The sequence below is a fragment of the Lepidochelys kempii genome, chromosome 15, assembly GCF_965140265.1.
Source record: "Lepidochelys kempii isolate rLepKem1 chromosome 15, rLepKem1.hap2, whole genome shotgun sequence".
In the NCBI taxonomy this organism is placed as follows: Eukaryota; Metazoa; Chordata; order Testudines; family Cheloniidae; genus Lepidochelys; species Lepidochelys kempii.
The window spans coordinates 12719379-12735130 of NC_133270.1; the positions used below are offsets into that span (position 1 = coordinate 12719379).

The 15752-nt window shown below is 43.5% G+C and overlaps 2 protein-coding genes across 8 annotated transcripts; one reads left to right on the top strand and one right to left on the bottom strand.

Moving 5' to 3' along the window:
• Positions 1 to 43: 43 nt before the first annotated feature.
• GUCD1 (guanylyl cyclase domain containing 1) lies at positions 44 to 8840 on the bottom strand. 5 transcript variants are annotated; one of them, XM_073312812.1, is made up of 7 exons: positions 8413 to 8840; positions 7872 to 8067; positions 5798 to 5882; positions 4204 to 4369; positions 3324 to 3415; positions 1266 to 1507; positions 44 to 112 (listed from the first exon to the last, which is right to left on the bottom strand). In XM_073312812.1, the coding sequence occupies exons 2-7, from the start codon at positions 7975 to 7977 to the stop codon at positions 102 to 104; spliced, it is 702 nt and encodes a 233-aa protein (XP_073168913.1). In that variant the 5' UTR covers positions 7978 to 8067; positions 8413 to 8840; the 3' UTR covers positions 44 to 101. The 5 variants fall into 5 exon arrangements, with proteins under 5 accessions (XP_073168913.1, XP_073168911.1, XP_073168915.1 ...); XM_073312810.1 differs by lacking the exon at positions 44 to 112 and adding an exon at positions 137 to 742 and having other exon boundaries at positions 8413 to 8830; XM_073312814.1 differs by lacking the exons at positions 44 to 112; positions 5798 to 5882; positions 7872 to 8067 and adding exons at positions 137 to 742; positions 3818 to 3911 and having other exon boundaries at positions 8413 to 8836.
• On the top strand, positions 8042 to 14126 carry SNRPD3 (small nuclear ribonucleoprotein D3 polypeptide). Of its 3 annotated transcripts, none has more exons than XM_073312817.1 (4): positions 8042 to 8129; positions 11203 to 11352; positions 12704 to 12896; positions 13961 to 14126. In XM_073312817.1, the coding sequence occupies exons 2-4, from the start codon at positions 11227 to 11229 to the stop codon at positions 14020 to 14022; spliced, it is 381 nt and encodes a 126-aa protein (XP_073168918.1). In that variant the 5' UTR covers positions 8042 to 8129; positions 11203 to 11226; the 3' UTR covers positions 14023 to 14126. The 3 variants fall into 3 exon arrangements, with proteins under 3 accessions (XP_073168918.1, XP_073168916.1, XP_073168917.1); XM_073312815.1 differs by lacking the exon at positions 8042 to 8129 and adding an exon at positions 9095 to 9201; XM_073312816.1 differs by lacking the exon at positions 8042 to 8129 and adding an exon at positions 10968 to 11091.
• Positions 14127 to 15752: the final 1626 nt, after the last annotated feature.

Genomic DNA, 15752 nt, shown 5'->3' on the forward strand with positions numbered 1-15752 from the left:
AGCTGGGTTTACACAAGAAGCTTGCTTCGTAAATGGTATTTCATTCCCATTATGCAGGCAATGCTGATAGGATCTGCCACAGTATGTCAACAGCTGACCAATCATTTTCTTCCTTGAAAAAAAATAATCATGGGGCAGGTTAATCATTTATCCTATCTACACCCTTCTGATCATTAAATCATGAATGAAGATCAGCTCTGGCAGTTTTGAAGGCAAACCAATATGTATTTCCTCTTTTTCCTTTCTTGCTTCGTGTAGCTGAAACTGCACAAATTTCCAAGTGAAGATTAAATTTGTGTACTTGGTGTATTTTATTTCAAGTCTTTAATTCAGAAACAAGCTCATAGCCAACTGTAAGAGTTGGACTCTGAGGGGATTGCATTTTGAAACTGCTCTCAAATGTGCAACGTTAAAATTAAAATGTGTTTGTGTTATATATTGCAACATCAGATAGTTCATCATCAGAAATAAAAAGATGAAGACAACACTGCAATATATTTGTATGAATGTCTATAAAGCATCCCTTGTTTAAGATCCCACTGCAATTTAGGAGCTAAGTCTCTGCAGTAAGAGTCCTGAGACAAGCAGCCAGCTGCCATGCGAGTGCTGGGCAGACTGCACCAGAAATGACAAAGCAGCAAGCTTGTATGTCAGCTGTCCGTGTAGATAAACAGGATATCCTCATCTGTGCCGTAACTTGTCCTGGCTTCCTCAAAGTTACTTATGCTGGTGCTGCATGTTCCTGTGGGACAGGAGCAGAGTGTTAGTCAAGCTGAGCCAGGGGAAGAATTTGCTCATGAACAGCGCTTAGCCTGGCTTTGAATAAACCAAGAACTAGACCTCATGGGCTTGATCTTGCAGCCCTTACTCGCTTGAGTAGTCCCATTGATGTCAAGGGGAATGCTTATTTGCATAACAACTGCAGAAGTTGGCTCTGTATAATCACACACCATGTTGTTCTTTCTTCAAGATACCAAACGTGTACAGGTTAGCTCTCCTAAACTGTGTCCCTCTGAATACTCAATCAGAGGTATGAAGGCCATAGAAGAACCTATTAGAATGTATTTCCAATGCTTCATCTGAATCACAGCACAAAAAAGAATGAAATCACTGAATTCTGTAAGAACAATCATGGGCCAATCAGCTGGTGCCGCCTGACTCAGATGCCTGGTATCGGGAAACTCCAGCTGGTTTTGCATTATGCACATGTTAGTAATGAGAAGATGGAGAATCCACACAGAATGAAGTAAAGTTCAGCTACTCACGGTCAGCATAGGCAGGGTTGTTGTAGTAGACACTCCCTGAGGCTTTGTTGTAGCCACACAATACAATGAAATGGCCCTGGTAGTCAGGATTCCTGCAGAAGCACTTCTGGCCAATAGGGAGGAAACAGCAATATTTGACAGGACTTGAGCAAAGTTCACACAGTAACAAGACTGCATTCACCAGGACAATGGCTACATGACCTTGGGACAGGTGCTCCTGAATGTCCTGGACAGTCACTGTGCTGCAGAAGAAAATTCAGACATTCACAAAGAAGTGTAGGAGAGAGATCTGTATTCACTGGATTGGGCTCTCCCAACCATGTGAGTGTGGATGATGTCCATCTCATTATGTGACTGCTATGATTATTTTACATATCTTTGTTGTTGAGGGCTCTACTGCAGCTGCGGACAGTAGGTATTCCATCCAAGTCTATTATACCCTCACTGCCAGTGAAGAGCAGAGCCATTCTGGCTGAAATTCTATAGAGCATGCTTTAAAATGAATAGAATCTCAGGATGTCTCAGATGCCCTGGAGGAGCAGCATTTTTGTCAGAAGTATGAGATAACCATTCAACACTAGGGAGATTAGTTAATTTATGGGGCAGTTAGGGATGCTGTAGAATCCCATTCCACCACCTGGAAGCCCAAATGCAGCTGGTCTCTAAAGCACCAAGTCTTTCTCAGATGAGGGATTGGATGGCATAAGATCCCCAATCATCTTGGTCTCTGCATCCTAAGATACCTTTGTCAGGTAAGAATACAGCTTCCCAATTATAAAGTTGCATTGTCTGGCTCTCTATTCTTGCCAGGATTGTTGTTCTAATATTTTATTGTGCCCAATTTAAGAGCATGAAAAATCACCCATGCCCACCTGGTAATCTCATTTGTTTGAGCTGAAGTTCTTCATTCAGAGACACAGACAGATGGTGTGTTCCATACCAGTCTGCACTCATCCCCTGGATCAGATCCAAATGTTCAGGCTGATGTCCTTTTTAATCTCTTCCGGCACTGCTCTTCCCCTTGCCTTCTCAATCCTAGTGTTGTACAGGCGCAAATACAACCTCCCCCCCCAATCTCTGATGTGAGCCAAATGCTAAAGCTTTGTTACTGTGCAAGATATGGCCTAGATTTTTGCCATCGCCTCCTCCTCCTCCCCCTCCCCCTCCCCCCAGGTCACAGCACTAGGATAGATGTTGCCATGCAAACTCTGAGTACATTAACAGGGCACTAAAGACTCTGGCAAATGCAGGTTTAAAAAAGCATGTTAAAACACAATAAGGCCATTGTTTCTAGGCACAAATAGTACCTTCCCTTTTTTCTCTTGCTACTACTCATCCACCCCAGTAAACAATATGCAGAGTCAAATGCAACCCTGGTGGAAGTGGATGCAACTCTTTGACTTCAGTTTATACCCATTTACAATCAGAGTCTTTTCTCCTCTTCCAAATTTTGCTGTCAGCAAAAGGGTTTTAAGCCACGAGTGTGATTTTTCTCTCTCCCATGTTTGAGTCTCTCTCCGGGGAGGTTCCTTCTCCTATGATGTCATCCTTCCTTTGGAAAATATTGTAAATTACAGGGTTTCCAAGGGAGCAAAAGCATGCATGCCTGATTTTGGTTTATTTCTATAAGTACAGAGCTCAGCAGTGTTAGCACCGCTCTGGGAACAATGGGTTTTGTGCCACTACAACATTCGCTTCAGCACTGATGGCAACTTTTTTTAATAAAAGCTATTTAGAAGACATTACCTACTAGTTTATCTTAATGGAAGACCAAATTTTCGGCCTAAATAAACAGCCAGTTTCCCATCAGCAAATCCAAAATACTGCTTTTCCCCTTTCAGGGCTCCACTTTTCTGCTCTTCTTCCCATTTTGCTTCCTCCCTCTGTCTCAATGGAAGTGAAAAGACAGCGTGGGAAATAAAGAGGGGGTGGAGCCTGAATTCAGTCTGACTTACACCAGCACAGTCAGAGGTAACTCAAAGGAGTTAGACAAGTGTGAAAGGAGACTCAGGCCCCTACAGTCTCCAAAGGGAAAAGGAGATGAAATGACAAGCTCACCACTTCTCCACCAGCACCTTGCTGGCTTTGGCTTGGGCGAACAGCTGGTTCACTCTGTTCTCTTCCGTATCAAAGTGTTTCCTGTAGAATGACTAAGGGATAAAGAATAATTTACGAACAATTCATCAGAATGAAATTCACCCTAGTAAAGTGAATCTTCAATTAAAAACCGGTTAGAGAGGGACTGGGTGGTTTAGGGGGTTGATAATGGGTTACGGTGTCATTCTCCCTCAGGTCACCGGAAACAGGATAAGAACCTCTCCTCTAGTTCATCAGTTCAAATTCAGTCCAGGTCAGTGGTTATTGCAGTCTCCAGCTGATGGCTATTGAGCTGCCTATGTGAAATGAATCTGGTCTTATTAACTTAGTTCTTAGATTTCAGGACTCCACATAAGAAAAACCATAACCACTACTGGATCGAATTGGCCCTTTTGTTGGCAATATCAACAGAGGCCAAGGATTGAATGGACATGGAGACTGAATTCCCCTCTCACCTCTAGAGGTGGTTCCTCCAGGTCAAGGTTGAGGCACGTTGGCGGGGGAAGTGTAGTGGAAGCTAGCACTGCTGCTGCCCAGGCTGTACCTGTTCTGTAGATAAATAGAGGGCTTCAGTCTCCAAGGCTGTTAAATAGGCTGGAACCTTTCATGAACACTGAATTGGTACTATTTTTTAAAACGTACATCATGGAATCGGTGCCGGAAAATATCCGGGACCATGTCTAACCTGGGTTTGGAATTGTTTCATGGACAGTTTGGCAATAGACAAACCTTGCTTACAGGAACGGAGGTTAACCACATCAATAACACAGCTCCACCAGCATGGCCCTGATGGAGCGTGATGGAAAGTGCCTGATATTTCCCAGTGAACGAAGATGCTCACCTGATTTTTATAGCCCTTGTCCACTCCAAGTGTCTGTGTGCAGAACCTATGCTTAACATCAAAGTGCCGCATTAGGTAGGCCAAGTCAATGGTCCAGATACTCTTTGTTAACCGGAGTTCCCGGATGGCTTTCTGAAATTCCTCATCATTCAAACGATTCAGATACCTGGGGTATTAGAGGAAGTGGGGAAGCAAAGACATTAGCAGAAAGTGTGTCTAACAGTCCAAAGCCTCTTAATATCACAAAAGGGAAAACCTGAAACAATAGGGAGAAACAACCAAAATACAACCCACAAATGAACCACAAATTTCCAAAGAAATGGGGTAGGGAGCATTTCACTGGATTTATCACAGGTGACTGTCTCCCTTTTGGAAATTTAGTGCTGTCTTAATTATTTTACAATTCTAAAGGTGTACAGGATGCTGTACAAGAGGTTAGCTGTGCTAAACAAATAATGGGGCTCTATCCTGAAGAGTTTACAATCTAAAAGCACGAATTCAACAGAGCAAATGCAGGAAGGGGTATGGCAACTATAGCTGGATTGATTCATGGAATAGGTGCGTTTCAGAAGGAGTTTTTTGAAGGAGGAAAGGAACTCGGTAAATATTCAAAGGAAGGTTGCTTTAGGCACTAAGGGTAGTGTGAATGAAAAACAGTTGAGAGGCTTGGAATGCAGAAAAAAGGAAGGAAGCCATTGGAATTCAAGAGGGAAAGACACAAGGTCAGATCGGCAGGGTAAGATCGATCTTGGCAACGGAGGTTTTGAATAAAGTGGAAAGGAAAAGAGGAGAGGGGGATGGAGAGGCTAGAGGCAGAGGTTACAGTAGTCAAGATGGGAAATTACCAGCGCACGGACTAACGTCTTGGCAGAAGGGATGGAGAGAAATGAAAATCTTCTGCTTCATATCTACTAAGTGGACATCTAAATAGGTATTTCACTCTCCTGCACCTAAGCTCGTGTTCCTCTGTGGAAGGAAAGACTAGTTCAGCAGGACAGCTAGTAGGTTAAAGAAAATGGGCAACACAGAGAGTAGTTTTGAAATTCATATTCCTGGAACAGAAAACATTTACCCCACAGAACGGATGCCCAATAGGACAGTGGCAAGATACTAACTCTTATAAATACAGAAGAAACCTGCTTGTCATTTGAAGACACACACAGAGGAATTCAAGGGAATTATAATGCTGTGATTTGTAACAGTTCCAATAAGCAGAGAGAACATTCTGTCAGACAAAACGTGCTAATCTGCAAGGATAACATTCTATTGGGTTAAACATGCTAATCTACAGAGTTCTTAAAGTTAATCAGATATTTTGTATATATCAAGAAACTTGGTTAATTATCCTTCGTCTGTGTTTTCTTTTCCTCCTGCTGGAATACTGGTGCTATGCCCAACGTGGCAGCAGTAATCCTTTGCAGGGCATTGGAGAAAATATGGTCTGATGAAGATGTGAGGTTAGTCACAGCTGCCCCACCCAACTTTTCTCCTTTGATCTTCGATCCTGGTCTTAGGAAGGGTCCTACAGTGGGGATAACATTTCCCAACTCCCCATGCTCAAACCCACTCCTTTGAACCACAATCAGTTACTTACTGCAATGCCATCCTGGAGCAGGCTAGCCCACAGTCCCAATGGTACAACTGCTGAATAACTGGCACTTGCAACTGGACATAGTCAGCTGGAGTAAAAACAACGCATCGTTAGAAGAGCATGATAGGTGAGTTAGCCTGGATGTGTGTATCCTTCCACACATTAGTATTAGCAGTCCTCTTGTGCTGTACTGGGGCACTTGAGAAACACTTTTTATTTTGTCCCATTAGCAGGTTATGCTTCTCAGCATAAATTTAGTATTTTTTTTAAACGGTCCTTTTCCAAATTGTAAAAGTAAGTGAACCATTAAGCATCTGTTTTAACCTGACACTCCCTCTTTGCTACAGGTCTGGCCAATTCTGTAGCAAATTCATCCACCTCTTCCGCCCTAAATTTTTTTCTGGTCATGGCCCTTGTATGATCACAAAGCGGTAATCACACCCTAAGAGAGAGATCAGGAGATCAACAGACTTTTTTATCTTCTTTTGTGGTGTGTCCAAAACTGAGTCTCTGGGTTTAAACAGACTTTGTGACTGTGGCAACCTTCTGTGCACTCTAACCACCAAAGATGTGCCAATACTCAAGCGTGTTCATCCAGCAAAAAAACATACCATGCCACAAGGAAGTGCTAATTGAGCCTGTGATCAACAGAAACAATAGGAGGACTTGTCTCCTCAAGAACACTACACTGAGCTACAGCAAGACTGTGAGAAGTTGTGTTAATGCAATGGCAACTGTGTCTTTGCAGTCAGTGTAAAGACCAGGACAAGGTGTGTTCAACATCATGTGGGCTAGTCATGGTCAACATCAACTCCTCAAGGTTGTGCTCTAACTTGATGTAATTTTCTAGGGAAGATATGCCCAAAATGCTTTTAGCAGAAACAGGCCATCGTGGATTTTGTGGCCTCCTTCCAAAATTTCTCACATTCCTATGTATTCCATTCTTTCTAGCCTTTCCCTTGTAGCTTTGAAAACCAGTGTACCTGCTGAGGACATCAAGTCTCTTTAGTTAATCTACGTCTGGCCAGCACAGATCAATGTACTAACTCATTATACTAAAGGAAATGCTAATCCCCAAGGCCTACTCACATTAGGAATTATAAATCATTTGTCATAAATCCCTGCTGGTGGATTATACTAACCTCATTTTCCACTAAGGACTCTACCCCATTAGGTCCAAGAACACATTTTCTACATTATAATCTCAAACAGTAATAACTGAAGCCTAATGTGTCAACTAATTTCCTTTGATTTATCGAGTTGCCAGCCATCCTACCTTGCCTTACACACCCTTTGCTGCACCAACTTCATATTACTTTTCAAGATCCCTAGATGAGGATGATTGCCAGCTGTTCTAGAATAAATGAAGTGATAAAATATGTTCCAGCAATAAACTGAACTGGATGATCATCTCCAGTTTGGTAAATACTCAGTGTGACAGGTTTACAAAAAGCAGCCACTAATTCCAGATCCCTAGTGGACAGTACCACCCTCCTCCTCAACATGGATCTTAGGCAGGTTGGTGCAACCATTATCCCTGATCTGATAGACCTGGAAGTGTAGGGAAGACAGATCCTCGAAGGATTTGCCGGTAGCTTGCGAAGACACCACATCTTCCTGGAACAGTGGTATCTTCCCAAACTGAGTGCCCTAGTTCTATCGTCTGTCCAGAGTGATACAAATCCAATCCCAGGACTCTTTTTTTCACTATACACTCAAAAGCCCAGAATGTTCTGTTGGAAAATAACTATCTGGTATTTAAATTATACCCAGATTCTCACACTGAACCCAGTTCAACAGGAAGAGCTTCCGCACAAGGTATTAGTTATAGAAGACGCTGCAGAACGGTGCTCAGGGAAGTGGGCATAGACCCCGTCTTAGCTGTTTAATTCTAGCCCCCTCCCCCCATTCATGCAGTTACATTCACCGGCAGCATCTGATTTAAAAATCCCATCCAGGCATCTCTGCAGAATCAGAACCTTAATATGCTTGGGGGTAATATCTCTTATAGGGACAGGTAATTTTTTCTGGTATCTCCTCCAGCCTTTAAAATACTGCTTTAGCTCTAAATCTTCACCTGCTGTATTAGTGATCACAGTGTGAACAACAGCGGGTGTGCAGAGGACTATTGCCGGCAAGGGCTGCAGACCAGTCAGGGCCTGCGAATGCCTCAAACTTCTCATGAGAGAGTCAATGTAGGCATCTTTTATTGGACCAACTTCTGTTGGTGGAAGGTACAAGCTTTCAAGCTACGCAGAGATCTTTCCTCAGCTCTGGGAAAGGAAGCAGAGACACTGAGCCAAATACAGTTTGGGACGGATGTCAAGCAGAAGGGGTAACGCGTGTAGGAGGCCGTCGCTTGAAATGAAGTGGCCAAGTGGGGGTTAGATTGTTATGCAGAAAGGGTCTGGGGGTCTGGATCCCCCCCGGGCAGGGCGCAGCGAAGGGGCTGGGGGTCCGAGGCGGCTCCGGCCCCCTGGCAGGGGTCCGAGGCATCGGGGTGGGCTGGCTGCCCGGGCAGGGGCTGGCGAGGGTGCCCTGGGGGCGGGCGTCGCTCGGAGGAGGCTCGTTTGCTGGGCCCCAAAACCCGTCCCGGCCGCGCCCGGGGACACACTGACCTGAGGGCGGCTCCGAGTCCGCGGCCTCCTTGGGGCTTTTCATGCCGGCGGAGAGGGGGCCAGGCCGCTTAGTGAGCGGCCGCCAGGCCCGGGCCGGGCTGCAAGGCTTGGCGGGGCCGGGACCCCCACATGTCTCGGAGCGGCGCTGCTCCTGCCGGCCCCGGTGCTGCTGCCTGGCAGGGGCGGGGCGGCAGGAGCTGCGGATGCGGCGGGCGGGAGAGCTGCGGCTCCGGGCCCAGCCCCGCACAGCGGGGACTTGGGGGGGGGAAGTGGCGAGAAGGGAGCGGGCCGCGCTCAAGACGGCGTCGCCATACCCGCCCCCGGGGCTATTCCCGCCGCCCCCGGCAGCTGTCGGCAGCGCACGTCCCCCTCCCCGGGCGGGTCCGCGGGGCAGTCCCCACAGGGCAGGCGTTATGGGGGTATATGTGCACCCCCAGCCAGATGCCCGAGTGATACAGCGGGCGGGCGGGGGGGGGGGCTTTTCACCTCTGCCCCCGGGGCCGGGTGTGTTAAAACTCGCAGCGGCGGAGCCATGGTTTCCCGACCCGCCACGCAGGCCGGGGAAGCAGGCGGAACCTTTGTTCGGGGCTGGTGTATCCCCGCGGGACGCCCTCTCCGGGGGCCCGCTCACGAACCATAGAGTTGAAAGGAGAGAGGCGCTCGGGAAGCGCTCTCTCCGGGTAGTGAGGCCTTTCCGGTTCCGGTGCGCGGGGCATGGTGGGATATCGGGGGAGGCCATTAGAGCGGTAAAGCTGAGCCCACGCTGAATAGAGAGGTGCCTCGCGGAGCGTAAGTGGCAGGCGGGAGCGCGGCCTCTCACCGGCCGGTGGGTGGGGAGCTGGGCTGGGGCCCCGTGGGGGGAGGGTCTCTTCTCAGCGCTCCCCTCCCCCAGTGGCCCGAGGGCCCGGGCTCCCGTCGGCGCCCCATCCCCCGGGACACCGTCAGGACCCGAGCTCTGCAGTGGTGAGGCAACGTGGGTGCCGTGAGCCTTGTAGCTCGTCTGGGGTTAACGGCTGTGGAGGCGGATTTGTTTTAATACCGCGCCAGGAGTGTGTCGGGATCTCCCCGTGGAGCATTGGTGTAGCTGGGTCCTTTGCTTTTCCCGGCCCAGGAGGTTGGCGGGGTATGACCGGGCGCCACGGTGGAAGGTCTTGTATGTCTGACTAACCTGCCCCTTTTAAGAAGTCCTTTCTGACTTTTAATAAAACAAAAAGGGTTAAAGTTTAGAACTGCCTTCAACTGAGTATAGAAACATCCCATTTCACCTCACCCCCACCTCCCCACACACGATTTTCCCACCACCTTTCGTCCTCTTTAATTACAACAGTCCTAGTTACAGCGGGGAAGGGATGGGGTGAGACGAGAGACCAGAACCATGCAGTGTAGCTGCCAGGTGAGTCCTTCATCTATTAAATTAGATAGGAGTCGGTTTTTTATGTAGTTCAAAACATACCCTCTAGATGGTTAGTAAGAATTACTTAATGAGATTTATATATATATATATATATAAATAATTTACTTACATAAATAGTTCCCTTTAGGTCCATGACTGCATAAGTAAGGATTTGCAGCATCAGGATGTAATGCACATCGCTGGCCTTGCCATATCATTTTAATAGGCTCCTTAGCCATTTCTTTCCAATTCTAAAGAGGTAATATCTCTTGTTGTACCAGTTTCTGTTAGTGAAGGAGACAAGGGTTCAAGCTACACAGAGCTCTTATATCTTTATTAAAGGAAGTACTTCACCCACTTTTTCTCTCTAATATCCTGGGACCAACATGGATATAACAACTCTTTCCTGTATGGTAAGGTAATTCTTCTAGTGGAGACCATATATATTCTCAACCTCAGGCATTTCTGAAAGGAAATAGCTCTTGTATCAGAAATGTCACTTTAAGTCACATTGCTTCTGTGTCACTTTAATAGAAAATTTGTGCACTAAAACAGTGCTCCCAAAGCTTGAGAAAATCCCCTATGTGGTACAGATACCTCCATCACAAGCTTGTGAGACATTACACTAACATTTATATCTTGGGGAATGTCCAGCATGTTGTATGTTTTTATTATGATACTTAGAAATACAGTAATGTAATATGGAATGCTCTTTATGTAGTTCCTACCTCTTTGTAAGTATCACTTCCATCAAGAAATGAGATTCTGTGAATACACTGTGTGTGAGTCAGCATCTCTAACTGAAAGGAAAGTAGTATTTTCTTTCGCTAGTAGCAAGCTAGTGTTTTGAAACTGCTGATTCCACTGCTTTGGTATTCTTACTCTGGTTTCATTTGGCTGGTATGGGCCATCACAAAGTTAGTTATGTCTACTTAACTCTTCTAAAATTATTATAAAAGAGCCTCTCACTCCTGTTTCTTGACTAACCCATCAAATTCCTCAGTACTTCTGAAAATGTAGAAAATTTGTAAAGTTTTTCTTCCCCATCCTCCATGACTCTCTCTGAGTTCCCCATTTCTTTCCCTGCCACCAAGATTTTGAGACCAACATAGTCTTTAAAATAAAACTATTGGGCAATTACATAGCAGTTCAATGTGCACAGAAGCCTTAACACTGATGACCTGTTCTGGGAATAGCCATGGTGACAGAAGTCCTGTTTATCAAGTTGACACTTTTTAAGGACACTGAATCTGTGGGAAAAGTGAAGAAAAAAAAACAAAAAACGAGTGAGTAGTCCTGTATTTTCTAGACTAGAAAAGTTTGTTAAAGGTGTCTAAGTGAAAATCTGTATTATGTAGGCAAAGAAACTTACACACTATTCCTTTTTTTTGGCCTAGGTTTAGAGCTGTACTGCTGCAAAGATGTCCATCGGAGTGCCAATTAAAGTGCTGCATGAGGCAGAGGGCCACATCGTGACATGTGAGACCAATACAGGGGAAGTCTACCGTGGCAAACTCATTGAGGCTGAGGACAACATGAACTGCCAGGTATGTGTGGGAAAAGGGGATGTGAATGGTGTATTTTTGGAAAGGTCCATCTTTGGCTGATTGTCAATATTTAAGTAAAGCTGACAATTTCTACTCAGAGATAAAGAAAGATGAGTTATCCTGCTTCATAGCTTTGCCAAAATGAGTCTCTCTTGTGACATTCTAGAGAGGGGACAGCTTAAACTTTTTGGTTTATAGGCAGGAGCACCTGTTCCTATCAGAAATTCTTATGCATTTTTCAGAACTCTGTTCTGTGACTAGTTTGAGATAATGGTATTTCTGCTAATATCGTTCGTTATTTCAACAGCTAGCTTCGACTCGACTCATTAGCTCAGGATATGTTTTCTCTAAATCAGTGTTTTGAAAAACTATATCATAAATTTTTTTTAAAGCACACACAAAGCCAGATACTTGAATATGGTGTAATTCTAATTGATTTTTAGAACTAGAGTTTCACATTCAAATCGCAAATCATTCTCATCTCATAAGAAATTACTTTTGTTAGAATAAACTAATATATGTGATACTACAGAAGGAAAGAGATTTCCCCTTGTCAGTGAGTTCCTGTTTTATCCCTAATGTAAACAAAGCTTATATGTGTTAATGTGAACAACTTTAGGAATTTGTTACTAGAAATACAACTCTGGGAGGGATCAAAATAGCCTACTAAATCCCCAGGATTAGTAAAATTGCAATAGTTTAAAATGTGTTGTCTCCCATAAATAACTGCAATTGACAAAGAGTGCCAGAGTTAACAGAACTTCTGAGTAATGATTTAAATAGTCCTTGGTCTTATTGTTCTTTGTGTACCAGGCTCAATGGGTTATTCTCTTCTTCTCCACCCCCTCTCCTCCCCCGCTCAACCATGTTTTTTACACACACACCCAGTCTAATGTAAATCTGCTGTGTACTTGTATGCTGATCTGATCTTGAATGCTGAATCTGATTTTTGCTGGCTAGATTACTCTAACAAACACTGTGCACACAAGTAAAAGACCAAACTTATGTAAGATTATGATGTCTTTGAAAGATTCTTAGTGATCTTGCGGTGCTGTTTCAGGGGATTCTCTTAATTGGGATTCCATTTACATTAGTCAACTTGCTGCAACTTCTGAAAAATACCAATCCATGTTAGCACAAAACAGATGAAAGCTTCTCTTAGAAATCAGTTTCAAAACAGTCCTGGAAAGCTATTCTGTTGAACACACATGCTCATGCTATTACGTAGCCAGAGAGCTTTCTGTGTTTGAAAGAAGACTTCTTTAAATCAGAATTCAGTAGCCAAAACAAATTGGAACATTTCACTATTTAATAGGCTGTTATAGGCACTGATCAGTTTTATGTCTTCCAGATGTCCAACATAACAGTGACATACAGAGATGGGAGAGTGGCACAGCTGGAGCAGGTGTACATTAGGGGTAGCAAGATACGGTTCCTCATTTTGCCAGATATGTTGAAAAATGCTCCTATGTTAAAGAGTATGAAGAATAAAAACCAGGGTTCTGGGGCTGGACGAGGCAAAGCAGCTATTCTCAAAGCCCAAGGTGGGTACCTCTGTGTTTGGTCATTAAGTTTCCTGTCAATTAGGAAACTGAAGTGGCTGTCATTATCAAGAGTTCTGTAGTACAAAGAGTTCGGTTTATTACATCACTTAAGTATGAATGTCACAAGGAGTAAGAGGAGTTTATTTGGCAGGTATCCAGAGGGGAAAGTTTAATAACTGGGAAGTTTGCACTTTATTCCCCCCCCTTCCCCTCCCCCTTGATTTTATTGTCAAACTCAAATTTCTAGTGCTTTAGAAAATTTAAAAATAGTAATATTAGTTCAAAAAATACTAGGGTCTTAAGGGTCTAGTTAGTTAAAATCTCAACTCAACTCTCCCACATAAAACTGAAGATTTTGTGCTCCCTGAGTATATGTGTGCAGATTCTGAAGCAGCTATTTGAATCATTGGGTTAATCATATCTACTTCAGTTATCATTGAAGAATTAATTTAAATGTAAAAATGGCACTTAAATACACAAGGATTTGAACTTAAGTCAGACTTCCTTTATCTTTGACTAGGCCTAAATTATGTGGATTGGTGCATAATGATTAAGAGCAAATATTTTGGGGCTGTTTATGCTTATTTAGATTACTTTGAAAAGGTTTTTGCTTATAGGGATTAAGATGTTTGTAGATCACTTCGAAATCTGTTCAAGCGTGGTATGTAATAATGGTGGTGATAAAATGTTATTTAAAAATGTCTCTGGCATGGCACTGACTTCTTAATCTAGGTCTCCTGGGCTGCAGGTTTGTGCCACTAAATGGAATGAATACAAACGTTTCATTTTGTTTTACTGCCAATCTGTTAGTTGCATCTGTTTCATGACTAGAAGCATGTAAACATTAGCTTCTGCTCCCCATCATAGAGCACTCTGGGAATTAGAGCAGTACATCTCCTTCTGAACTGTATAGCGTAACCTAGTTTCCACACTGCTAACCCAGCACAAGAGGCTAGATACTATAGTGATTGGCACTGCAAAAATATCTTTGATACAAGACGTGTAGATTCTTATAAACATGCAGTTATGTCAGATCCACATGATCCCTTATTTTTTTTCTTCAGTGGCTGCAAGAGGAAGAGGTCGTGGAATGGGCCGTGGCAACATTTTCCAGAAGCGAAGATAATTTTGGACTTGACTTACCTTTTTTGTTTTTAAGGGTTTAATTTACTACGGGTGCAGCAGTTAGGTTTCTGTTTAAATAAAAATCTGTTTCTGACAAAATAGAAAGTTTTGTGTGCTGTTGTGTGTTGACAGGTCTTGCCTGGGACACAGCTGATGAGGTGATAGCTTTTTGTAGCAGGAAGAGTATTGTATATTGATAATAGAGCAGATTATTTCTAAATCCATCTTGAAATAGAGACTGGTACCTGGATGTGTGCGTTCTCAGTATTTTTTGGTTAAATCTTGCATTTCAAGTACGTCTTTGTGTCCCTGGCTTTTCTCACTAAATCCTGTTGCCATCCACTCTGCAAAAAAGAGTTAAGTCACCATCTAGATGTATATTTTTAGGTAAGAGAGGATGCATTCTCAACTGGCAGAGTGTTTGTCTCTCATGTTGAGTGTTTCAGGGGTTTGCTGTGGCCCTGTGACCCAATACAGGATCTTGGTGGGGATGACTGATTCATTGCTGACAGTTCTGTAAGCAGCATCTCTTGACTTTTTTCCTCTAAATCACCAAGTGAGCTGTTGAAGAAGCTGCTGTCTCATTTTGCAGTGCTGTTAGCAGTAGGGAGGTATTGGGAAAAAAAAGGCATGCAACAGGTCATGGGGAGGACAAGAGAATTTGGCAACTGGCTACCTTATTGGGTCAAAATAATATGATTGAATAAATAGCTGGATGGCTGAGGATTTGCTGCCAAAAATATTACACTACATTCAGAGAAAGGGCCAAACTAAAAATAGAGCCTTGCATCTTACATATTACGAGAATGCATCCAGAATCTGAGTTGTGATCTTCTTTTCAAAGACAGAAATAGCATAGCATAGTTTCTGACTTTGCAAATATGAAAGGTTTGTCAGTCAGCATAATTTTATAGTTCCCTCCAATTCACTTTACTGAAATATTGATTGATGTATCTGGAGAGTTTAAAAGGAAAGACTGTCCTTGCTTAGGTTTCAGAGTGGTAGCTGTGTTAGTCTGTATCAGCCAAAAAAAAAAGTCCTTGTGGCACCTTGGAGACTAAAATTTATTTGGGCATAAGCTTTCGTGGGCTAAAACCCACTTATGCAGTGGAAAATACAGTAGGAAGATATATATATACACACACATACACAGAGAACATAAAAAAATGGGTGTTGCCATATCAACGGTAACAAGACTAATCAATTAAGGTGGGTTATTATCAGCAGGAGGAAAAAAACTTTTGTAATGATAATCAGGATGGCCCATTTCAAACAGTTGACAAGAAGGTGTGAGTAACAGTAGGGGAAAAATTAGCATGGGGAAATGAAAAACCCGTCGGAGAACACTTCAGTCTCCCTGGTCACTCAATTTCAGACCTAAAAGTCGCAATTCTTCAAAAACAGATTCCAACGAGAAACTGCAGAATTGGAATTAATTTGCAAACTGGACACCATTAAATTTGACTTGAAAAAGACTGGGAGTGGATGGGTCATTACGCAAAGTAAAAACTATTTCCCCCATGCTAATTTTTCCCCTACTGCTACTCACACCTTCTTGTCAACTGTTTGAAATGGGCCATCCTGATTATCACTACAAAAGTTTTTTTCCTCCTGCTAATAGCCCTCCTTAATTGATTAGTCTTGTTACCGTTGATATGGCAACACCCCATTTTTTCATGTTCTGTGTGTGTGTGTGTATGTATCTATCTATCTATCTTCCTACTGTATTTT